The 25474-nt window shown below is 42.3% G+C and overlaps 3 protein-coding genes across 8 annotated transcripts in view; 1 reads left to right on the forward strand and 2 right to left on the reverse strand.

Annotated features, from left to right (window-relative positions):
* Window positions 1-25474, reverse strand: part of LOC309703691 (protein NLRC3-like) — a 169816-nt gene that overhangs the window by 123613 nt on the left and 20729 nt on the right. The gene's annotated exons all lie outside the window — the stretch shown is intronic.
* LOC309703474 (NACHT, LRR and PYD domains-containing protein 3-like) overlaps window positions 1-25474 on the reverse strand; it is a 143609-nt gene that overhangs the window by 97422 nt on the left and 20713 nt on the right. The window lies entirely within an intron of this gene.
* LOC309703490 (protein NLRC3-like) lies at window positions 240-23765 on the forward strand. 5 transcript variants are annotated; one of them, XM_082528355.1, is made up of 10 exons: window positions 240-355; window positions 1208-1264; window positions 6998-7113; window positions 12901-12979; window positions 13142-13343; window positions 13505-15326; window positions 17772-17945; window positions 19276-19449; window positions 22663-22709; window positions 22884-23765. In XM_082528355.1, the coding sequence occupies exons 3-10, from the start codon at window positions 7025-7027 to the stop codon at window positions 23420-23422; spliced, it is 3126 nt and encodes a 1041-aa protein (XP_082384481.1). In that variant the 5' UTR covers window positions 240-355; window positions 1208-1264; window positions 6998-7024; the 3' UTR covers window positions 23423-23765. The 5 variants fall into 5 exon arrangements, with proteins under 5 accessions (XP_082384481.1, XP_082384480.1, XP_082384482.1 ...); XM_082528354.1 differs by lacking the exon at window positions 1208-1264; XM_082528356.1 differs by lacking the exons at window positions 240-355; window positions 1208-1264 and adding an exon at window positions 553-616.

Here is a 25474-nt window from a genome sequence, read left to right on the forward strand (position 1 = left end):
GCTGTCATAAAAATATATATTTATACTCAAAGACACGCAGCGTTTTATTGTTCAAACACTGCTGGAAGAAGAAGAACAGAGTGATTGCAGATGTTTGTATTTCAACTAAACGGGGCAATTAGAAGAAATAAACCATCGGGCAGCCTTCCAGCTGTTTGAGGAGAGATTTGGGGATTTCCGAGGTGCACCTGAATGCAGCGTCGGTCTTTTTCTCTGAAGTGTAGCTGTAGAGACCGCAGTGTGTTCGTAACAGGGCCGTGGTTTGTGGACCCCTCTCTTCGCGCTTCCTTCTTTCTCAAAGTTTCGTGAACTTTGTGTTGCATGTAATCGTCTCAGTGTGAAGCTCCATCTGAAGGTAATGTTAGCAGTCTGTAATGTTTTCACGGCTAACATCAGCTGTGTACAGCTTATATCCAGCACAAATTTGCCGCTCCATAGTTCACGGCTAAAGGACTCACAGCAGGACCAACGAGGCCGAGCGCTTAACGCTCTTCCTCGTTTTAGTGTTTGTGTCTGTAAAACATAATAAGTCAAACTAGTTGTGGTATTACAATTTTTCCATGTTGAAGCCTGGAGTTCAGTATCCTATTGTCAGTTTCTGGAAGTTTAGTTATTGGTGAGTTCATCTACAGTAATAGTTTCAGTAAGAACTGCGCACTGAATTATTATTTTCATCATCTTTAAATGTTATGGTGTGACGAATGGTCTCCTGGAAATGGCAGAGATTAGAAAGAAAACAGGTTTCTATTTGCAGTTTTCTTTATGTCAGGATATTACTGCGCATGCACAAAGGCAGTGAACGGTCCAACAGCAGGTTTGTCATGAATAAATGAGGCTTCAATAACACCAAGGACAGGGAGACAAGGGAGAAGTAAATGAATTACGCAAATCAGTGAAGCATTTGAAAGAGTCCAAAAAGTTGTGGATGTTATTTCTCATCCATAAAATTCTTATATTTTTATTATGGGTAAAGCACAAAGTTTGAAAGAGGAGGAGAGAGACAGAGAAATAAGTCAACATGATGTGGTAACTGTAAAATGATTCATTGATGATGGTTTCAAATGACCAAGTGCGTTATACTGTCATGGAATATGGATTTTCTCCAGCGTCCTTGTACAATAACTTATGTTATAATTACTTCATTTGTTGAAGTGAAATCATACCATATTTTTTTTAGCTAGAAACAACATGTTTATGTAACTACCAGTTAAAAGAGAGAGTGAGGAATGCAGAGAAAGGATTCTACAAGAGCCAGAAGAACCAGGTGAGCAATGTTAAGTGGAAAGACAAAAAATAAATATTTACATGCATGCACAATACTTTGTGTGCATTTCAGTAGCAAACTTGAATTGGGGTACATGATGCTTTGAGTATTTAAAATAGCGGTGATGGTATTTGGAAAAAGCTCTCCCCAGTTTGCTGCTTGCTCAGGTGTATGGAAGTGCATTGAGTGACAGACTGATTTTCGTGGTCTGTCATGAACAATGCTACTTAAGTTTCTTGATGAGTTGGTGGACTGTCCTCATGTGGTTAAGAGGTTGTGCTGTGTGCTTTTTCTTTTATCTTTTTTTTTTCTAACTTTCTTTGGAAAAATCTGGCAAATGCAACTGAGCCTTGCCTCAGGTTAGCTCCACACTAAAACAGATCCATTCAATGAAAATCTGTGGCTATCCATTCTGAATTATCCTTAGACACTAAAACAGCTTCAGAACAGTTGCTTTGGAAAGTAAAACTGTAAAATGTACCTGACTGAACTGAGGTTTGCAGAGTTATAAAGGGCTGAAAACATTTGCCTGCAACATACTCAAAATGCATTTTGGAATATGCTTAAAAATATTTGAACCACAAAAAGCCCTGAAAAATGTAGAGTTTCAAGACTCAGTCTGAAAGTATTCAGTGATAATTTGTAAAGAAATAACAATGAAGGTCATTTTTAGCTTTCAGTGCACGGTGGTTTTTGTGGCTCAGCGTGTAGGGCATTATGCAGATAAATGTGTCAGCTTTTTGGGTGACAATTTACAGCACAGACTCAGACTTTACCTTGCTGGGATACTTGATACCAGATATCATGACCAGCGTTGTTAGTTACTTCTTCAAAAAAAGTAACTGAGTTAGTAACTGAGTTACAAGATTCTAAAAGTAATTAATTACTTGAAAAGTAACTATTGCATTACTTAAAAATAAATGTTTAACCCTCTGGGGTCCAGGGCATAATTGGCCATTTTTAACTACTGATTTTAACTCTACATTTCACCTTTACAATCTATGTACTTTGCCTTTTTTGATATCATTCTTTTTTGCATAACCTCACGTCTGAATTTACAGTTATCTTTTCATTTTGACATACTGTATTACCACAATTGATCTAAAATCAGACCAAAAAAAGTTATATTTTTTACTGTAACAACATATTTAATGAATCATATTTCATAACTTTAAATGCAAATATAAATTGTCAATTATAAAATCCTGTGCAAAAGTTTTGCAAACAACTTTGTTGTTTGCAGCCATTTACCTTTTACCCCTTTTTAAATAACCACTTCAAACTATTTACATAACAATCAGCTGTTCTGCATTCAATAAGATGCCACACAAATTATTTGTGCCAGTCCAAAAAAATAGTTTCTGTCCACTGTGAAGGAGACCATCACAACCTGCAGGTCTGACAGTAGCACGTGTATCACTCCTGTTTTTTTTTTTTTTACCTGGAGACAGCAGTCATTTCATTGTTCTGACACACAACACAAAACTATCCACAACACTACACACTAACTACACAAGATGCTAGCGCTGTCGTTAGACAGTAAACATGATGGAACTATTGAGGGATAGCTTGGCTGTTTGGAGGTGATTCTATAAACAGAGATTAATTCTTCTTAACCTCTTAAGCCCCAAGGGGGTTTTCTGAGCTTCCTGCTCGAAAATGTAATGCCCAAATTTAATTGATTATTTCTCTGCAATTACAAACTCTGTCCTTACAATCTTGGTATCAAAATAAAGCTAACACTTGAGAGATTTCATCAGAGGTTTAATATTGAAGCAGATATTACTGTGTCAAAGTTACTAAGACTGGAACACAGAAAAAGCAAGTAGATCCTCATTGGCAAAATGAATTGTGATGAATGTGAGTGATACCCAACGATATTTTTATGCACTCTTTTATGTAACACTTACTTAGACTTAGAATTAGATCCTCCCGCACTGATCGGTGCATCGGGAGACAAGAGAATGCCATCGGACTCGGTCCATTGGAGCAGTTGCTGCTTCATCCCATGACAGTTCGACTGAGCGTAAGTCTTCAAGGAACGTACTCCTCCATGTTTTTTGGGGTCTTCCTCGCCGTCTCTTTCCATTCCTTGGGTTCCACTGAACTGCGACACAGGCGGGTCTTGGGTCCGGCGAATCTTAACCCACGCTTGGTGACTTGGACGTGGAACAGCTCTAATCCCGCACAGCGATATACTTCCTCATTGGCAACGTGATCCAGATATGTGCTCTTGAGCAGCCGTCAAAGGAAGACGTCAAGATTGTGGCTGATCTTAACAGTTGATTTCCAAGTCTCCGCTGCGTACAGTGCTGTCGGTATAACAATAGTCTTCAGAAGCTGCAACTTGGTTGGTGAAGGCAGTGCAGTGGTCATCCATATAGGTCGTAGTCGTTTAAAGGGTGCCCATGCTTTCCCAATTCGGCACTTGACGTCATGCTCAGCGTCCCCGTCACTGCTGAGAGTGCAACCCAGGTACGTGAACCTGTCCACCTCTTCTAGCTGCTGCTGCTGATTCACGGTGACCACAGTGTTTGATGGTGCAGCGTAACCAACTCACATGATCTTCAACTTCTCACCGCTGATCCCGAGTCCTATTGGAGCTGCTTCGCTTTCCAAAAATAAGGTTGTTTGCTAAAGAGCTCGGAGCGTTGGTGCGAGTTTTATGTAACAGGCAAAATGTAACAGTTTGTCTTCATGATAGTTATCATAAAGTTAAAGTAATTATCAAAACTGTGATTTAAAAATGTCCACTTTTCTGGTTAAACATAAATAACTGTGTGTTGTTTCAGCAGGAATTCAAATTTGTGTCACCTGAGTGGTGTGCATCAAACTCTCAGTCAGAGTTTCACATGACAGTTCAATTCAGTTTAATTAAAGTTTATTTATACAGCACCAAATCACAACAACAGTCACCTCAAGTTGCTTTATATTGTAAGGTAGACCCTACAATAATACAACGGTTAAAACCCCAACAATCATATAACAACCTATGAGCAAGCACGCTGAAAAAATTGGGAAGGAAAACTCCCTTTTGACAGGAAGAAACTAGAGCAGGGTGATATGACCAAAAATATTTATCACGATATACATTTGAAAATTTGCGATAACGATATAACTGACGATATAATTGACGTGAGACAAAATACTTTACAACTCCACAACTTTATTAGTGCAAAAAAAAATCTATGTATTTTCAGTTAAACAAGCAGCAGTTTTTTATGTGCATTAAAGTTATATAAAAATTTAACAGTGCAAATTCCTTGCTGACAGTTTAACCAAAAGGCATTTCCAGTGGAAATTGGCCGACATATCCTGAGCATAACCATGTATAATATCCACAAAACTTAAAAAGAGGTTATACACACACAATACGGTAATATTATGTTGAAGCACAGTACGTATCACTCCGCGAGGCTCCGCCTACGATAGCTGTAATGCCCTGACAATCCATCAAGCGGTGCGGCTTCGTAGCTTAGAAAAGTTGTTCAGAAACATTTGACAGATTTTCGAGCGCCGTGCACATAAAATCATTTCGAGGTCAGTAAACACAACCAGAGTTCATACAAAAGGCACACGGGATTATAAGGGGCACTGTCGATTTTCAGAGAAATCAAAGGATTGATTTTAAGTGTGCCGTATTTTCCAAAAAACACGGAAATAACGACGGCCCGTTAGCATGCTCTACCAAAAATAGTGCTTTGTTGTGTATCTGACGGATGAAAGCCAAACCAGTTCCACACCACTGAAGTTGCAGCATTTGTACAAATCAATTCTGGCTCATCCGTTTCATTCAACAATCCGCTTTCGCTCTTCTCATTCTGCGTCGCCGCCATGTGCGTATGTAAACAAAGGCACCGCGCATGCGCGTTTTACCCATATTCTATCGCGATATTTCATTTTCTTATCGTTGTGTAAAATTACACCGGTATTACCGTGAACGGTATGATATAGCCCAGCCCTAGAAGAAACCTCCCGCAGAACCAGGCTCAGGGAGAGGCGACCATCTGCTTGGACTGGTAGGGGTGAAAGCAAAAATATTTCCATCCATCCATCCATCTTCATCCGCTTTATCCGGGGCCGGGTCGCGGGGGCAGCAGCCTAAGCAAAGAGGCCCAGACCTCCCTCTCCCCAGCCACCTCCTCCAGCTTGTCCGGGGGAACACCAAGGCGTTCCCAGGCCAGCCGAGAGATATAATCTCTCCAGCGTGTCCTGGGTCTGCCCCGGGGCCTCCTCCCGGTGGGACATGCCTGGAACACCTCACCCAGGAGGCGCCCAGGGGGCATCCTTGTCAGATGCCCGAACCACCTCAGCTGGCTCCTTTCGATGTGGAGCAGCAGCTGCTCTACTCTGAGCCCCTCCCGGATGGCCGAACTTCTCACCCTATCTCTAAGGAAGCAAAAATATTTGTGAATTCAAATATTGTAAATATCTTACAGATTAGAACTGGGAAGATAAAATATTCAGTATTTGGTAAAGTTAAAATTCACATCGGCAGTAATTGTTAAGTCAATTGGAGTTTGCTAAAATTAATATTGAATTGGTGTGTAACTTTGCCAAAAGAATGTCAGACTGTAGGTTTTTTCTGGCCAGCTCCTCAGTTGGATCAGGAGTGACTTGTTTAGCCAAATAAATCTATTAGCTATTAAATAACAGAAAGATGAACTGAGCAAGAAGAACAGTCTGAGGTTTCTCTGTTTAATACTCCATTTTATTCTAGTCTGTTACATTAGTTGCACATAGCAGCAGCTTAGCAACCACACTTCCTGTCATTTCCACTTCTCCGAACTCACATATGGGACAAATGCTAAACCACTAACTAAACAACCGCTAATAGAAACATGGCAGTAACCACAGGAAGTGCATCATTTTGATGAAAGCACCTCTTGTGTTGACACAGGCAAGTATGTAGAAATGGGTCTTTGCGGGTTTCAATCAGGGTGGTCTGATCTGTTACTTTCTACATTACGCACAATACAGGAAAAAGCTTCTATGAAACTGAATCTTCCAAAATGTGCTTTAAATTAAAAATGTACCAAGTTGGTAATAGCAATGAGCCAACATTCAGTCCATAGTTAGAGATGATGTGAGGTTCTTAACTCATTCACTGCCATTGACGTCTATAGACGTCAATTGAAAAACTTACTCTTCAAAAATGAGTAAAAATGCTCAGAAACCCTGGCAGTGGGGAGTTACCTGATTTGTACATGGCTGGCAGTGAATGAGTTAAAATAAATTTTAATAAAACATCCTGTTAAACTGTATCTCTATTTAATAAGGACATGGTCATTAAAAGCACATGATGCTGAATCTGTGCAGAGATTAAAAAAGAAAGGTTTCTCTACTTTAGTCACATTCAGTTCTCTTACATGTTAAGACGGTGGATCCTCTTTGAATCCTGGATCAGCCAAAATGTTTAAACAATCTGTTCACACATGTTGAATTGACTTAATGTTAATTAACAGAAACTTCCAGTCACAGTTAATCAGTGTTTGTCAGCAAATGTATTTTGTGTGTTTGTGTGTGTGCTGACCTACAACTTCATGGCTCCATCTAGTGGACTGATAGTAGAGCAGCTGATGGCAGCTTCCTTTGCCTCACACTGCTGTCTGACTGCATTCAGCTGACACTGAGATGAAGCAGGAAAGAAGCAGCTGATATTTGGACAGCACACATGATGGAAAGCAGGATTTCAGTTGATGTGCACATGAATGATTTGTGTTTCCTCTGCAGGTAGAAAGTGTGTGTGAGCTGAGCAGCATGGATCAGTGTGAGGACAGAGAGGAGGGAGCCCCTCCCTCTAAAAGCACTCTGTGTGGGGAACATGAGAGCCAGACCAAAGCTCAGAGGTGAGATGACCATCTCTAACTGTCCATGACTCTTCTCCATGTCACAGCTCAGCACTCACATCACTGCTCCATCATTATTCACAGGAACCAGCCTGGACCTGAATCCAATCAATTTAAAACACACCAACTCTCTGCTGCAGAGAAGTGAAGTATTAGGAACTCTCAGCAAATTAACTGCTTGATGTTGTTGGATATAAACTGCAGTGCAAACATGTAAATCTCTCAATGACATTCAAACTATTCAAGTGAAAGAAAAAACTAAGTTTCCTGCACAGAAATTATTTTTATTCATAAAACAGCCCAAGCATCATTTTAGTATTTTTTTTCTTTGAACCTTCTTAAAAAAAAATAAAACATTTTTCTCATGATTGATTATACTGTAAACTCAGGCAACATTTTTAAATCTGTTTGTGACAGAAACCAACAGCACACTGCTGTGTATGACTTCAATGATAATGGTTTTCTTTCAGGAAATAAAAACACATTGAGGTTTGTTTTCTGAGGAAACCAAATGTGAGCTGTTCCAGTCAATCAATACTGAATATAAACATTTAAATTGGTCTTCAAGCAAAACAGTGATCCAGATTTTATCTGAAGTGATTCTTCATCATTTCCAGGCATTACGAAGCAAAATCCAGTCCAACAAGGCACTCTCCATTTTACTCCACTCTGAAAATCCACCAAATAAAAATGTAACTCCAATCTGTTAAAATGTTGAAAAGACAGTTTCGTCTTCATCTACATGTCCATTAAATCTGTTCCAATCACAACTCTATTTACCCTGGACATACTCTTTTCCATTTCATTGAGCATACTCCAGAATTTGTCTTTATTTTCTAAATCATATGCACTGACATTATCACCCCTTGGATTTTTAACTTCAAATTCCTCCCTCAAGATTTCCTCATGGCCTTGCTTTTTTTCCCTTCATTCTCTCCATCATTTAAGCCATCTATATATTTTTACCGGTCATAGTTAATACATTTGAAGTCCTCACTTTCACATCCACCCTCCAGCCTTTCCTTCTCTCTCACTTCCTCCTAACGTGCCTCCCCTTTCTGATATTCCTTTTTCTTCATCTAGCAGTATCACAGTTTTGCGGATCTGTAAACGGAAGGTCGCCGGTTCGATCCCCGGGCTCTCTGTCCTGGTCGTTGTGTCCTTGGGCAAGACACTTTACCCTACCGCCTACTGGTGTTGGCCAGAGGGGCCGATGGCGCGATATGGCAGCCTCGCTTCTGTCAGTCTGCCCCAGGGCAGCTGTGGCTACAACTGTAGCTGCCTCCACCAGTGTGTGAATGTGAGAGTGAATGAATAGTGGCATTGTAAAGCACTTTGGGTGCCTTGAAAAGCGCTATATAAATCCAATCCATTATTATTATTATTATTATTATTATTATTAGTGGAACTGATCACAGCCACAGAAACAGCAATTTGAAATGACAACATTGCAGACGTGGAAGCAGAGTAACTACGGACCAAAGTTTCAGCCTGTCTCAGCAATGCAAAGCCCCCTGAATCTAACATCACAATGGAGGACAGGAAGGCACTCACATCACTCATTGATGACAACAACATTATCATCCTTCCAGCAGACAAGGGTAGGGACACGGTTTTGCTAAACCATAAACAGTATCATAAGAAATTTTTGTCACTGCTTAGTGACAAACATGAGACCCAGAAAGTGGCTACAGGAAGAGGGTGACAGATTGTCTGAAGCAGTTAGAACAAGACAATGCTATTGACCGGACCTCATACCACAGGCTGTACCAAGAGGAATCTACACCAAGTTTCTGGCTTCGATCCTCGACCTCAGCACTCCACAGTCTATTTACACCTACGGGCCAGTGGACACTCTTTCAATGGTGAGGATGTACACATCCTGGACAGTCATTGTGCAAATGTAATGTTTGTATGTTTATAAGATTGGGGATTGGGGAAACCTGCAGTCAGCTGAGACTGAAGAAGTCACCTGGATGAGTGATGAAACGTTTCTCCCATTTAAAACACTGCATCCAGATGACCGAATCAACATTTTGGGACACAGATATTTGCTTCCAAAAAGGGACATTAAACACCTGAAAACTCTTAAAAGAGGCAGATGTCTTAGAAACAAGCAATCTTGTCTGCTTTTCCTTGTGCTTCCCTGAACTGATTTTTCAGTTCACTGTTGCACTGCAATTCAGTGAGTTCAGTGGGGACACTCCACATCAGCTGAGAAGAGGTCTGCAAGCAGCTGGGAAGTGTCACCGCATGCCTCCAAGTCAGCAAATCACGTTTCAAACTCCCATTGCAGGATTTCAATAGCAGACAGATGAGTTTTGCATAGTTTCAGTTTTGTGGAGAAGGCTTTCACACTCTCATAGGCCACTATAATGAGCTGTCCAAAACCTGGCAGCTTTAAGTTCAGAATGTTTAGCTCCTGTGTAATGTTCACAAGGAACGCCATTATCCATTTTGAATCATCCAATTCAAGAACATCCAGTTTAGAACTTCAATGAATATCTAGAATTAACTTTTAACTCAAAGAATCTCCTCAACACACCCCTTCCTATGCTAATGCACATCAGTAAAGTGCCATAAAATCCCTCAATTTCCTTCAAAAATGCCCTGAACTGGTGGTGTTGTAAACCTCTGGACCTGATGTAATTTACACATGTCAGGATTACAGACATGACTTCAAGCATTTTCTGCACAGTGCTTGTTGATGTTTAATGCAGTGCAGAGCCATTGCTGGATCTGGATCTTTTGCTTTGGTTTGGCCATACATGGAACACAAACTTAGCTCTTCTGTCAACTCTCCATGAGCCAGGAGTTTGTGACATCTGCTTTGACGTTTACTCAGGATATGTATTTTGGAGCAGGGTGCCGCCGGTGCGTCGAGCCACCTGGGGGGCTCTTCAACTGGTGGGGGAGATGGTCACATCTTGCAGGAGCTTTCCTCTCTTCAGGAACTCTCTCTGCAGGAGGGGGAGATACAGGAGAGGTGGAGGAAGATCTCAGCCTGGGCGTTTAGTGTCTTATGTAGTCTGGAAGATGAGTGGATGGTGGGGTGGGTGCAGTTTTCTCTGTGGTGGGGTTGGGTGGACTGTCCCGGGCTCTGTGGGGCCGGGAGGCGCTGCTGCACTGGGCCCCGGTCTGGATGGGCCTGGGCCCCCTTTCCCTGGCGGGTTGCGGAGTGTGCCTACTGGGGTCAGCGGGGGAGCTGGCCCCAGGGAGGGGTTACCTGCCCCTCCCTTCCTTCCCTTCCCATCTCCAGCTGCCTCCCTCTTCCCGCTCCACCACAACCACCCACACATGCAGGGCCTTGGAGTAGGGGTATGTCACCAGGGTGCAGAGGAGGCTACCCCCCCCCCCCCCCCCCCGCCCCCCCTCTGTCCCCTTCCGGCTGCCTCTGCCTCAATTTTATCCCACAACTTAGACATTCACATTATTCACACTCTCATTACACATATATATAGGATCTTGGGGGTGGGCACAATCACGGAGTCCAAATTACCATCAGGGTGTACACCTCACCCCTGGCGTCGTTGCCCACCTCTCAATTTTAAATACACTTAGACATTGAGGGCTATCAGGAGGGACTATGCGCTTACCTGCTGCTCCTTGGCAGGTAGCTCCATGCCCTCCTGGGTTTTAATTGCACCTTAGAACACACATGCATCAACACTACAATGAGCGGGTGGAGGGAGGTTTGGAGTCTTCTCCCACCCCCATTCTCTGCGGCCTGCTGGAGCGGGATGGCTAGGAGGAGTTGGCCGTCCGACTGCGGTCTGGAGTGTGGGGCCTCCCTGCTGCTACGGAGTCGGGGTGGTCTGCCTCTCCCCACCGCAGGGAAAAGGGTAACACCACCTGGGTCTGGGTGCAGTTCCCCCCTCCAGGGGCAAGGGTACCTAGACCCGGTTTGTAGAGTACGCTTGGGGAGTGTGATCGTGTGTACAGCGTCTCTTTATGTCTGTCTCCACGTTGGTTGAGTGTGGAGTGAGTGCATATGAGAGCATGAGGGGGGGAATGGATGTTTGTGTCTGTGTGTGCCTGTATGTCTTTGTCTATATGTCAGGTTGGGTATCAGACACCACCTCTCTGGGGACACCTCAGGCCCTCCAAGGTTTGGAGGCCTATCTCAACCCACCACCACTTCCCCTGCCGGTGGCGGACTCCCTCAGGTATCGGTGCGTTGGTGGTTCTTTGTGTCTGGGGGTGGGCGTCCGGGTACACACCGGCTCACTCCTTGGCGGCCGCTTATCGGGGCCTGGAACCTGGGGCTCGCTCGGGCCACTTCGGAGGTGGGGTGCCCCCGGCCTCTCGGCCTGGGGCTCGGTCACTCAGGCACAGCTGGCTGCCGGCGGAGCTCACGGGCGCGTCACTGCAACTCCCCCTGGCTTCTGCTCCGCGGCTGCTGAGTGAACCCTCATCTGGGACTCTCCTCAGCTCTTACTGGGACAGTGGCGCGGCTGCCCCTCTGTTGGTCTTCCATGGTCTCTTGTGTTCTGGGGGCCTCTGGATGTCTGGAGTTTTGATCTCCTCCATACCTGCTTCATACCCTGGAGGACGGGGCTGTGCCCCCCCCCCCACACACTCCCTAGCAGATCGTTACATGGAGAAACCTTTGGAATACAAGCGCGCTGATCCACACAGGTATGCACACGGGTGTTCACTGCTCGTAGACTTAAATTACACCTTTCTTGGCTGCTACTTCGAAGCACATCTGTCCTGCGTGCTGCACAACAACATTGAATATTTAGTATTTACTGCTGTTTACACTTAGCTAGATTAATGCGATGGTGTTGTGTTTAGTATGTTGCTTTGTTTTTTTTGGTTTTTTTGCTTGTTTTCTATTCTTCTCTCAACAGGTGATCCAGGAGATTTTTATTTTTTTTCTCCCCCCCTTTCTCACTGTCCCTCTCCCCTTCTGTTTTTCCTTTCCTTCCTCTTTCTTTCTCCCTTTCCTATCCCTCACTCATGTCTGTCCCGTCTGTAACATCTGAAAATAAAATATAATAAATAATAAAAACAAAGATCGACCAAATGGACCAATACGGCAATGCCACGATGATCCATTTGGCAAAGTAAATCCATTGGGTATCCTTGTTGGTCTTCAGACAACAATTCTGTGGCTAAAGAACCAAATGGGACAGGCAAGAAAAAAAAAAGAAAGAAAAAAAAGGATATGTATTTTGAATCTTTCTTCAGTGACTTAGGAGAAAACAGATCAAACACCCAGTGTAGCAATATTAATTCCCATTCCTCTATGTTGTAGTTTACTGAAAGTATTAGATATCCCACAATACTGATGTTAATGTTGGTTATTGAAAAAGTGTTGGTTTTTTTAATGCTTTAGATTGTGACACTTAAAGTTAGTATAAAATTGATTTCATAAGTTATTGTACAAATGAAAAAAATCAGAGGTTGTCAGATGAGAGGTACTCACAGATTTTTCATGGACTGGCGCCCCAGTTACCTGTCAGCTGTAACATACTAATCAGCCTGGTTTGGAAGGCTGATGTTAAGGTGCTGGAAGAGAGACTGGCCAGTTACTGAATGTTAAATACATTTTTTCTGTTTTTTTTACCAACTTCTACTTATTCACATGTTACTGAAGCAGTGATACGCAACACTTTTCGTACTTGAGCTCAATACAATTCACTAAGCTGTTGAGTCTCAGTGGATTCAGAAGGACTAGTAAATTTTTACAACTATAGGGAATCATCTTAATCACTATCTTAAAAGGTCACTTTTTGAATTTTTACTCTGTGCTTGAACTAATTCTTCATGGTTCTTCCACAGTGTGGACCAGGAGAGCTCAGAGGTTCCCAGTGGTCAGTCTACCCAGCAGCATCAAACACAGCTGGACTCCATATTTATGGTCTGTACACGTACAACAACTACTTTCACATCTATTCTGTTCACAGTCATCTCCATGCTGCTCTTTGTAGACCAGTGGATTGTCAGTGTGCCCAATATGGATCTGATGTTTGGATCCATAATTTCAGTCTGATTGGCTCACTCATAAGGTATTCTGTTCCAGCTGCTGGAGGACAACATCATCACTTTTGTGAAGAACGAGCTGAAGAAGATCCAGAAGGTTTTGAGTCCAGATTACCCAGAATGCGTAGAGAGTCAGCGGAAGGATGATGAACAGAGGAGCACCAGAGAGGCATTTATAAAGATCACACTGAATTTCCTGAGGAGAATGAAGCAGGAGGAGCTGGCTGACCGTCTGAAGAGCAGTAAGAGGATATATCTAAACTTTAAGTTGCTGGATAAATGGGACATTTTAGTGATGTCTCAAGAGATTGACCAACATGTGGTCAAATGGACATACCTTAGAGAAAAGAAACTCAACTCTTCCTTTACACAACGTGAACTGATAATCTGCTTTTTTTTTCAGAATGTCTTGTTTCAGTTTGTCAACGCGAACTTAAATCTGCACTGAAGAAGAAGTTCCAGTGTGTGTTTGAGGGGAACGCTAAAGCAGGAAGCCCAACCCTTCTGAATCAGATCAATGCAGAGCTCTACATCACAGAGGGAGGGACTGCAGAGGTCAATGATAAACATGAGGTCAGACAGATTGAAACAGCATCCAGGAAACCAGACAGACCAGAAACAACAATCAGACAAGAAAACATCTTTAAAACACCACCTAAAAGAGATGAACCAATCAGAACAGTGCTGACAAAGGGAGTGGCTGGCATTGGGAAAACAGTCTTAACACAGAAATACACCCTGGACTGGGCTGAAGACAAAGCCAACCAGGACATCCAGTTCATATTTCCATTCACTTTCAGAGAGCTGAATGTGCTGAAAGAGGAAAAGTTCAGCTTGGTGGAACTTGTTCATCACTTCTTTACTGAAACCAAAGAAGCAGGAATCTGCAGCTTTGAAGACTTCCAGGTTGTGTTCATCTTTGATGGTCTGGATGAGTGTCGACTTCCTCTGGACTTCCACAAAACTACAATCCTAACTGACCCTAGAAAGTCCACCTCAGTGTATGCACTGCTGATAAACCTCATCAGGGGGAAACTGCTTCCCTCTGCTCGCCTCTGGATAACCACACGACCTGCAGCAGCCAATCAGATCCCTGCTGACTGTGTTGGCATGGTGACAGAGGTCAGAGGGTTCACTGACCGACAGATGAAGAAGTACTTTAAAAAGAGATTCAGAGGAAAAAAGCTAGCCAGCACCATCACCTCCCACATCAAGACATCACGAAGCCTCCACATCATGTGTCACATCCCAGTCTTCTGCTGGATCACTGCTACAGTTCTGGAGGATGTGCTGGAAACCAGAGAGGAAGGACAGCTGCCAACGACCCTGACTGAGATGTACATCCACTTCCTGGTGGTTCAGGCCAAAATGAAGAAGGTCAAGTGTGATGGAGGAGCTGAGACAGATCCACACTGGAGTCCAGAGAGCAGGGAGATGATTGAGTCTCTGGGAAAACTGGCTTTTGATCAGCTGCAGAAAGGAAACCTGATCTTCTATGAATCAGACCTGACAGAGTGTGGCATCGATATCAGAGCAGCCTCAGTGTACTCAGGAGTGTTCACACAGATCTTTAAAGAAGAGAGAGGATTGTACCAGGACAAGGTGTTCTGCTTCATCCACCTGAGTGTTCAGGAGTTTCTGGCTGCTTTTCATGTCCATCTGACCTTCATCAACTCTGGACTCAATCTGCTGGAAGAACAACAGAAGACCGCTATATGGTCTAAATTTTTTGCAAAAAAGGAGTCAAGAGAAGTGGAATCTGCAGTGACATTTTTCTACCAGAAAGCTGTGGACAAGGCCTTACAGAGTCCAAATGGACACCTGGATTTGCTCCTCCGTTTCCTCCTGGGTCTTTCACTGCAGACCAATCAGACTCTCTTACGAGCCCTGATGACACAGACAGGAAGTAACTCACAGACCAATCAGGAAACAGTCCAGTACATCAAGAAGAAGCTCAGTGAGACTCTGTCTGTAGAGAAAAGCATCAATCTGTTCCACTGTCTGAATGAACTGAATGATCGATCTCTAGTGCAGGAGATCCGACGGTACTTGAGTTCAGGAAGTCTCTCCACAGATGAACTTTCTCCTGCTCTGTGGTCAGCTCTGGTCTTCATCTTACTGTCATCAGAAAAAGATCTGGATGTGTTTGACCTGAAGAAATACTCTGCTTCAGAGGAGGCTCTTCTGAGGCTGCTGCCAGTGGTCAAAGCCTCCCACAAAGCTGTGTAAATATATTTGTGCTTTTATTTTTTTCTATTCTACCTAATGTTGATTCTACTAAAAGCTTCCATGTATAATTTAAAAAACATGAACAGTGTAATTGTGAATGGACTGGTTCTTATATAGTGCTTTTCTACTATATCTGAGCACTGAAAGCACTTTATAAAACTTGCCTCTTTCACCCGTTCACACCGTTTTGCACATGCACTGTTTCTAAGCTCCTTTTCTTTAAATGCTTTCAATCTAATATACACATGCTGACTGGAGCAGACAGAGATTGAACTACCAACCTTCCGATAAGTAGGTGACCACCTGAGGCAAAGAAGTGGATGGTGGGTTCTGATACAAGTCTAAGAATGTTAATATAAAAATCATTAATGTAAATGATTGTTAGCACTCAGAACCAAGTATATTTTGCTTTACAACAGTTGAAAATGCCAGTGTTTCTGAAGGATATATGAATGCAGCTTTTATCAAAGTAACACTAGTGCATTCCTCTTTCGGCTCTCGATGGAGTCAGTCTCATCTTTCTTCCTCTCCCTTATCTTTCCTGCTTTGCTTCTCATGTCTTTGTCTAGTCATGTCTAGCTCTAAACCTTCATAGAGTCTCTAAGTCTTGTTCTCTAAAACGTAAAGATGAATTATGATTTTGATCAACTTTTCCCTTAATGCAATTGAAACCATCTTCTTGATGAGAAACCTGGGTTCGGAACAATGATAACAGTGTTCTTGCTGATCGGAGCTGGTGGACTGTGAGTATTCAGACTGTGCTCATTTAACACAACACGGATAAGATCTTGGAGAAGCTCACAGCTCTTTAATGGGAAATTGAGAGACCTGGTGACCAGTGATGGACATTAGACCAACTGTAAAATTGGATGCAGTTTGTTCGCACTAACCCAAACAACTACCATCTTCATTTCATGCGGCTACCCAACCGGTGCCAGCTGTGCCTCATGACCTAGGCTGACTGGAATTAAAAATTCTCCTTGAAAACAGGACTGTGTTTGATTCTCTTCCCTTACCCTTCAAGGTCAACTACGCCAGCTGGAAGAGTGTTGACTAGCTTCTCCTCCCAGTCAGACACAGGATACACACATACACAAAAATCTCTCATGTATACAGACACAGCGCCATAAAGATGGCTGCAGGAACTGTGGGGCTGTTGTTGGCTGTATGGCCGAAAGGGGTGCTCAAGATGGCGCTGGAGTGCCTGGCAGCCTATCCGGTCTTTAAGTGATGACATACATGAACGCTGCTTCTGGGCCCAAACTACTCTGCATTTATCAAGGCTTTTGCGTTTTTAACATGTTTTAAGGCTTTATATCTTGTTCTATTTAATCTGAACAAGCCTATTAAAACAAGGCAGTGATCACTGTTGGCCTCTATAGGTTTGTATTAGCACTATTCATCGGCAGCACGTTTTAAAGCTCAGTTTTAAAACCCTGCAATGTAACCATAGCCCAGCCCATGCAGCAGTATATTAATGACTAACCTCGTATTGTGGATGGATTATCTCAGTCGTTCTCCTGACTGAAGTGTGGTCCATTTTCAGCTTCCTGCCATGCCATTGCACTTATCACTAACCACTGGGTTAGTGACAAGTGCAATAGCATGGCACTTAACCCTGCTAACTTCTAACTCGGCTAAAATTCTGTTTTCACGGATGCCTGGATGTTAAACCTAATTGTCACAGCTGGTAGAGCAGCCACGGTGATCATTTTATTGAAGATGAAATAATTTAGACAGTTTTTAACTCCCAGGGATGCTGTGTGTTCGCTTGACTTTGGGACCTGAAGGGGAGTTTGGGCCCGGAAATGGCTAATGACGTCAGACTTAAAGACCGGATAACACAATTTCCCTCAGGATGAATAAAGTATTATCAATCAATCATGGACAGGCTTTAGCCCTAAAAAAATGAATACTCCTCCACAACTTTTAGTTTGTCTCCCTGGTTGGAAAAAATATATAATTGATGTTCTGTTGGTGGAGCATTATTTTCTGTTTCTTTCCTGACCCAGTGCATTCCCTTCAACATAATTTAGGTGTCATCACCAATCACCTCTGTATCCATTTTACTAAAATAAGAACATAGGTCTAATTCTTCAGACCCCTGGGTTTACTAGCCTCAGGTTGAACTTGTCTCTATGGCCAAGAGTTTTATTCTTCAGTCTTCTTCTTTTATTCTTCTTTCTAATACATACACTAATACACTTTTTGTCTGTTGTCAACACTCACGACTCAGTTTGTCTTTTTTTTTCTCTGCTATGACTGCCGTCATTGTAATTAGAGAGGAAAAAAAATGGTACACAGGTTCCTGTGCCATTTTTTCCTCTCTTATTTGTTTTCAGCTGGGCAACCAGTTGTCACAAATTGCAGTAGATCACTGCTAATCATTCTTCATTACATGTTATTTAATCTGACCACAAATATCTTTGTTTTTTCTTCAGAATGAGTATCTGCAACCTTTCAGAGAGAAGCTGTAAAGCTCTGTCCTCATTTCTAGGCTCCCAGTCTTCTAGTGTCAGAGAGCTGGACCTAAGTAACAGTGATCTCCATGATTCAGGAGTGAAGCTTCTATCTGCTGGACTGGGAAGTCCACACTGTACACTGGAAACTCTCAGGTCAGGATTCAGACTTTCCACTTATGGTCATATTAATCTTATTGCATAAAAAGCCTAACTTTCACAGAGTTGCCTAATATCTGTGAATTATTTGTCTCTCAATTTCTGTCTGGAAAACCGCTCCATATTCACATTTTTTTTCTGTTTTCAGTTTGTTAAAATGACTCATGAACATGACACTGGAGAAAAAATTCTATCTAATGATTTTTCATGTGCTGTTCATTTTAAAAATCTAGAACAATTTTTACTCTATTTTCACTTTCTTTTCATACTGGAAGAAAGAAAATATTAAACAATGCATGTTTTAGGTGCCTGACTGGACATTAATGAAAATGACTCTGCAGTCATTTTCATTAACTCGAGAATCAATTTACTGACTCATGAATCATGATTCACAAGCCCAACTGACTTACTGACTCATCCCTGTTGCTGTTAGCAGCAATGTATCTAGCTTGTAATTAAAATTGTGGAGAAAAACACAACATCCAGTATCTTAACAAAACAATCTCTGCTCTCAACTGGAAGAAGAAACCCTGAGGAGAAGCTCACATCAAGACAATAGCTCCTCGGTTCACAGTAGCATTGCTCTGCTAACATGCTAACAGCACATTTGAGCTACTCACTCCCTCCCTTGCTGTGCTGAATCACTCAGGACTCACTCACCCCCTCCCTCCTGTGCTGAATCATAGCGTGAGCGAATCACTCAGGACTCACTCACCCCCTCCCTCCTGTGCTGAATCATAGCGTGAACGAATCACTCACTCACCCCCTCCCTTCTGGCTCACAGCTTCTTCTTCTTCTTGGTTGGCAACCAATGTTAAGGCGCATTACCGCCCCCTGGCTCACAGCTCAGGCGACATTTAGATGAGAAAATATATATTTGACACATTTAAGGAAAATACTAATAAAATAAAAACAAAACAAAATAAATGTTCCCTTTAGAAATTTTTTTTGCTCTATAAAATAGTTGTTTTCTTTTAGAATCACTCATCTTAGCAGTAGGATATACATGAAAAGAGAAATACATGAATCAAATGACTCAAAAAACCCAATCCACTTTAGTCAGTGACTCATTAAAACTCGATTCAGTAAAAAGAATCAAATTTACCATCACTACAATGTGGAGTGATGGTAAAGGAGCGGAGGAGAACATTTGAAAAAATACAGGTGGTTTACAGTAGGAAATTTACCAGATTTTAAAATGATGCAATTCATACATTCATCTGGCATTGACTGTCTACTAAATTAATTGAAAAAAGTAACATAAATGAATAAAAACAAGCTTTGCGGGAAGTTTTCACTGATGGATTACTGTTTTGTGTTTCTGCAGTCTGTCAGGCTGTCTGATCACAGAGAAAGGCTGTATTTCTCTGGCCTCAGCTCTGAGCTCCAACCCCTCCCATCTGAGAGAGCTGGACCTGAGCTACAATTATCCAGGAGGCTTAGGATTGAAGCTGCTGTTGGCTGGACTGAAGGATCCAAGTTGGAGACTGGACACTCTCAGGTATGGAGAGAATTTTTGTTTGTTTGTTTGTTTTGTTGTACTGAAGTCTGAAGAAAGAAGTTTCATTACTGGAAATTTAACAATTTATTCACGATTGTCTGGGAGACAGCCATCAGCCATATCGTCCTGCAAACCTTCATCTTGCTTGCTCTAGGCTGTTTTTTTTCCCAGTGGATGAGAGGGTTGTTTGTTTCAAGTTATGTATGTCCATAAGTGGCATGTGGGATCAGGGCACCCTGGGCCATAGATCGATGATTGATTTTGTAATCCTATAATTGGACACTTGGGTGAAGAGAGGTCAACTGTCAAGTTATCACCACCTGGTGGTGAGTTGGATCATTTGGCACTGCAGGATGCTGGACAGGACTGGCAAACCTAAACATATAGTGAGGTTGTGCTGGGAATGTCTGGTGTGGGCTGCAGTCCAAGAGACCGCAGTCTGACAAATTCAATTCAATTCAATTTTATTTATATAGCGCCAAATCACAACAAAAGTCGCCTCAAGGCGCTTCATAGATACCCAACAATCATATGACCCCCTATGAGCAAGAACTTTGGCGACAGTGGGAAGGATAAACTCCCTTTTAACAGGAAGAAACCTCCGGCAGAACCAGGCTCAGTGATCAGCAGCACTGGAGCACGACAAGGGACTGTCCTCACCCCTTTCTTGGAGCCTATCCCAACTATAACAGGACAAGAGGTGGGGTACACCCTGGACAGAATGGCAGTGTGTTGTAAACATTCACACTCAAATTCACACCTATGGTCAATGTAGAATTACCAATTAGTCTAACCCCACTAATTACATGTCAAGCTTGGGCCAAATTGCCAGCAGAAAAAATTGGATTCATTCCTGGTGTGTTGTGGACTCTGACAGGGCTGACCTTTCTTGCTGATTCTGTTCCTTACTTTTATGGACAGAAAAATTCTGTTGTACCTATGTAGTGGAAGGCTTCCACTTTGATGGCCTCAGAATCTCATCTATCCTTGTTGTAGACGGCGTGGTTCTGTTGGTTTCATTAGGTGCATTATATCTATGTGTCACTCTGGCACAGCTGGCTGCCAGCGGAGCTCATGGGCACGTTACTGCAACCCCCCCGGTCCTTCTGCTCCACGGCTGCTGAGTGACCCCTCATCTGGGGCCCTCCTCAGCTCTTTCGAGGAGAGTGGCACGGTTGCCCCTCCTTTGGTCTTCCTTGGTCTGTTGTTCTCTGGGGGTCTCTGGATGTCTGGAGCCTTAATCTCCTCCATACCTTACAGACACAAACTACACCCTTTTAGGCTCCTACCTCAAAGCACACTGTACGCTTTCAATCCTACATTCTGCATAATAATATTCAATATTTAGTATTTACTGTTATATTCCCATAGATTATCATGATGATGTTGTTTATTATGTTGCTCTCTTTTTTTTTTTGCTTGTTTTCTCTTTTTCTTTTTCAACAGGTGATCCAGGAGATTGATATATGTATTTTTTGTCTGTTGGTTTTTGTTTTTTGCCCTTTATCACCGTTCCTCTTCCCCGCTGTTTTTCTTTCCCTACCTCTTTCTTTCTCCCTTTTCTTTCCCCCAGTCATATCTGTCCCGTGTGTAGTAAGTTAAAATAAAATAAAGAATAAAAACAAAGGTGAATCAAATAGACCAATACGGCAAGGCCGGGATGGTCCATTTGTTAAAGTAAATCCGTTGGGCATCTTTCTTTGACTTTAGACAATAATTCTGATGGCAAAAGAATCAAATGGGACAAGCAAAAAAAAAGAAAGAAAGAAAGAAAGAATAATAAAAATTATTACAATAATGGTCATGCCAAAGTATCTAAATAAGAATTAATTCTAAACTTTGACATAGCCACTCAAAAACATCAATCTTGGGGGATTTTGTTATTCTGAGGTGGATTAATAATCACTTTACTGACAGTAAGGAGAACATTTCAAGTGGAGAACAGTCAAAGGATGTCAACTAGGGCTGCCACAAACGATTATTTTGATAATCGACTAGTCACAGATTATTTTTGCGATTAGTCGACTAATCAGATCATCATCCATTGGACGTAAAACGTGCAGCTTATTGCACCAGCAGCATCTGCTCTTATATAACTATCATTAGCTTACAGCTTTAAGTGTTTAAGGTGTGTGCTAACTAAAAATAAAGACAAGATGATAGTTTATTAAATTTTAATGAAATTTGCAGATTGTTTCGGTGAAGTTTAATAAACTCCTTGCTATCTAAACTATAACAGGACACCGCAGTATATTCTCGAGCATCTCACACTTCTGATAATCAGCTGTCTGCTTAATGTTTATTCAGCTGTGTAAAAACCTTTTGGCTGAGAAACTTTAATCTCAGCCAAACCGATTTACTCAGGAACAAATAAAATACTTTAAAAAAAAAAAGCCAAACAGTAACATTTTGAAGTTATCTAAGTGACTTGTGTACGTTTAACCTGAGTAGCGAAAGACGACAGTGGGTTTGAAAACGATCTGCCGGGAGTCCGGTGTTCTCACGGCTCTAGTGAGCCTTGAACCCGGCTAGCTATCGAGCTAGTGGGTAACAGACATCTCCAAAAAGCGCTTTTGAAACTATGTGTTTTGATAAACTGAGCAGATATTTGAGGTTTACACAGCTACATTCTCGCCTGAAAATATGTTAATCGTTTATTTTGTGACCCAGAAAGAATAATAAGAGTAATATTAAAACTAACTAGCTGCCGCCATTGTTGGAAACTGAGCTGGGCCGCGCTATGAATTCTGGGACACAGCTTCTTCTTCTTCGGGGTCTAATGGCTGCTGGCATCCTTGTACATGCAGTGCTGCCATCTTCTGTTTCAGTCCGTTATTACACTCTTAAATCCTACTACTTATTCCTGTGTCTTTTGTGATCGTACAAAGCTTCAAACGACGCGTCGACTATTAAATCAGTCGTCGACGATTTTGATAGTCGACGTAATCGTGACTAGTCGACTAATCGTGGCAGCCCTAATGTCAACTCAGATTTCATTGCTCCAACAACCACTCCACCAACTGCTTCAAAGGACTGACAGATCCAGGATCAGTCCAAATCATCAGCAGTTTGATCCACGTATGGATTGAAGTGTATTTCTGAAAATGTTGGACTGTTCCTTTATCATTGTCTAACATTATATGTATGAGAGCCATGTAATGTCCATGTGTGCATGCTAAGGCTGTGCTGGTCTGACCCCCCTCCTCCTTTCAGGGTGGAGCCTGCTGGAGTCCAATGGTTGACACCAGGTCTGAAGAAGTGTAAGTGTGTTTTTACTGTGATTCATGAAAAAAAAGCAGCACACATTCAACCATCTTCAAACTGTCACATCACTCATTCACATGTCTCATGTCAGGAGTCATCATCAAAGTGTCGATCAATGAACAGATGATTGATCAATAACTGCAGCTGGATTGTGTTTGTTCTCTCATCAGATTCCTGTCAACTCACAATCGACACAAACACAGTTCACACAAACCTCCAACTGTCTGACAACAACAGGAAGGTGACACGTGTGATCGAGGTTCAGTCATATCCTTATCATCCAGACAGATTTGATTATGAACCTCAACTACTGTGTAGAAATGGTCTGACTGGTCGCTGTTACTGGGAGGTCGAGTGGAGAGGAGAGGTCCAAATATCAGTGAGTTACAGAAGAATCAGAAGGAAAGGAAACAGTGATGACTGTGTGTTTGGATACAATGAGAAGTCCTGGAGTCTGTACTGCACTGATGATGGTCCTCATTCTGTGTGGCACAATAACAGAAACACGCCTATTTCCTTCATCTCCTCCTCCTCCTCCTCTGTCTCTAACAGAGTAGCAGTGTATGTGGACTGTCCTGCTGGCACTCTGTCCTTCTACAGAGTCTCACCTGACACTCTGATCCACCTCCACACCTTCAACACCACATTCACTCTAAAACTTTATCCTGGGTTTTTTATCTGGTCTCGTTCGTCAGTGTCCCTGTGCTGATTTGAGTGTAAAGAGTGTCCTCCTGTTAGAGAAACACTGACTGTTGAACAGATACTTCAGTCTGTACATATCTGTCTCTTTCAGTCAGAAATACATTTTCAGATTCATGGATTCAATCAGTTGATGTTTGAAACTGTTCTAAATTATTCCTTGTAAACTTCTTCCTCTTCAGTCCTTTAAAGATGGAAGCTCCCATTATTACAGGATCCACATGTTGTTTTTCTGTCTTGTTCCACTCAAAGCTTCACAGTGAATATCAGTATGCTGTGTTTCTCTGAAGCTCAGTTCACAACCAGCTCCTCTGCATTTTCAACAAGTCTAAGCTCATTAAAATGAATCCAAATGTTTGATTTCTCTTTCTCAATGGGATGTTTCTGCACATGCTCTTACTGTTTCACTCATTGTTGGAAGCTCATACTTTGAAAATGTTTCAGCCATATAAGCTGAAAATATTGGCTCAATAGTTTTGAATCCAGTTCTAAGCAGAATCTGATTGTATTGAGATATCATAATGCATGTGACTATATACATAGCAAAGGCTGCATTAAACATTTTAAACTTGCATTGTGTTTTCAGAGACATTTTGAATAAGAATATGGTGTAGTATGGTGGTAACCGTTTCTAATTTTCTTAGAAATAACTAAATACATATTGTGTATCACTTCAGCTTCTATAAAAATTAAACTATCACAAAGGGTCCTGGTGAAGAAACTTGTGGAATTTGGTGACAGGCATTAAATTTATTTTTAATATAGAAATATTAGAATCACTGTTATAATTTCAACTTCACATTTAATAAAATGTTGTGTGAAAAACATTAAGGAAGTGATGTCAGATGTATTTATGTCAATAAAACTTTAAAAAATTACACAAAAATTCTTTTGAAACAACCTTATGTCTTTTGGAGTATATATCTCTGAGTTTACACATCAATTCTCAAGGAGGGGAAACAAGGCAGAAGGACACACACACCCACAGATGGACACAGAGGGCAAAGACACACTTACTTAGCACTTAGTTCCTCCTATGCCGGGTGGCGCATCGGGCAGCTAGTGATCTCCATTGATGTCGGTCAGCAGCGACTGCATCAGCTTCGTCCCAGGCAATGTCGGCAGTTTTCAGATCGTCCATGAATGTTCAACGCCATGTGGTCTTTGGTCGGCCTTGCTTTCGCTTGCCAGTGCGTAGACACCATGTAATGGCAATCTTAGCTGGGCAATGCGGGGGTAGGCATAAAATATGGCCCGCAAAGCGGAAGCGCCTTTCTGCAACAACATTGGCTAATGGGCGGGTGCCTGCTCTTTGTAGGACCTCATTTGTTATTCGGTCCCGGTAGGAAATTCTCAGGATTCGCCGCAGGCCACGTTGTTGAAGCACGTTTAGGTGTTGAGTAATTGCACTTCTTGAGCGCCAGGTTTCACTAGCGTATAGTGCAGTAGGAAAGACAATAGAGTTCAATAGTCTGATCTTGACCCTAACATTCAGGGAGGTCGAGTTCCAAATAGGTTGGAGACGTCGCAGGACACAACCGCCTTCCCTACTCTGGCGTCGACATCCCGATCAGAGACCCCGTCATTCGAGATGATGCTGCCAAGATACAGTGGGGCAAAAAAGTATTTAGTCAGCCACCGATTGTGCAAGTTCCCCCACCTAAAAGGATGACAGAGGTCAGTAATTTGCACCAGAGGTACACTTCAACTGTGAGAGACAGAATGTGAAAAAAAAATCCATGAATCCACATGGTAGGATTTGTAAAGAATTTATTCGTAAATCAGGGTGGAAAATAAGTATTTGGTCAATAACAAAAATACAACTCAATACTTTGTAACATAACCTTTGTTGGCAATAACAGAGGTCAAACGTTTACTATAGGTCTTTACCAGGTTTGCACACACAGTAGCTGGTATTTTGGCCCATTCCTCCATGCAGATCTTCTCGAGAGCAGTGATGTTTTGGGGCTGTCGCCGAGCAACACGGACTTTCAACTCCCGCCACAGATTTTCTATGGGGTTGAGGTCTGGAGACTGGCTAGGCCACTCCAGAACTTCCAAA

The sequence above is a fragment of the Aulonocara stuartgranti genome (genome assembly GCF_965226115.1).
Source record: "Aulonocara stuartgranti genome assembly, chromosome: 3".
In the NCBI taxonomy this organism is placed as follows: Eukaryota; Metazoa; Chordata; class Actinopteri; order Cichliformes; family Cichlidae; genus Aulonocara; species Aulonocara stuartgranti.

Bases quoted from the DNA above. Each gene is read 5' to 3' on its own strand.
- LOC309703490 (XM_082528355.1), top strand. From the start codon at position 7,025: ATGGATCAGTGTGAGGACAGAGAGGAGGGAGCCCCTCCCTCTAAAAGC. The intron at 12,980-13,141 runs GTCTGTACACGT...ATTCTGTTCCAG, and splicing joins AGCTGGACTCCATATTTATG to CTGCTGGAGGACAACATCAT. The intron at 13,344-13,504 runs GTAAGAGGATAT...TTTTTTTTTCAG, and splicing joins GGCTGACCGTCTGAAGAGCA to AATGTCTTGTTTCAGTTTGT.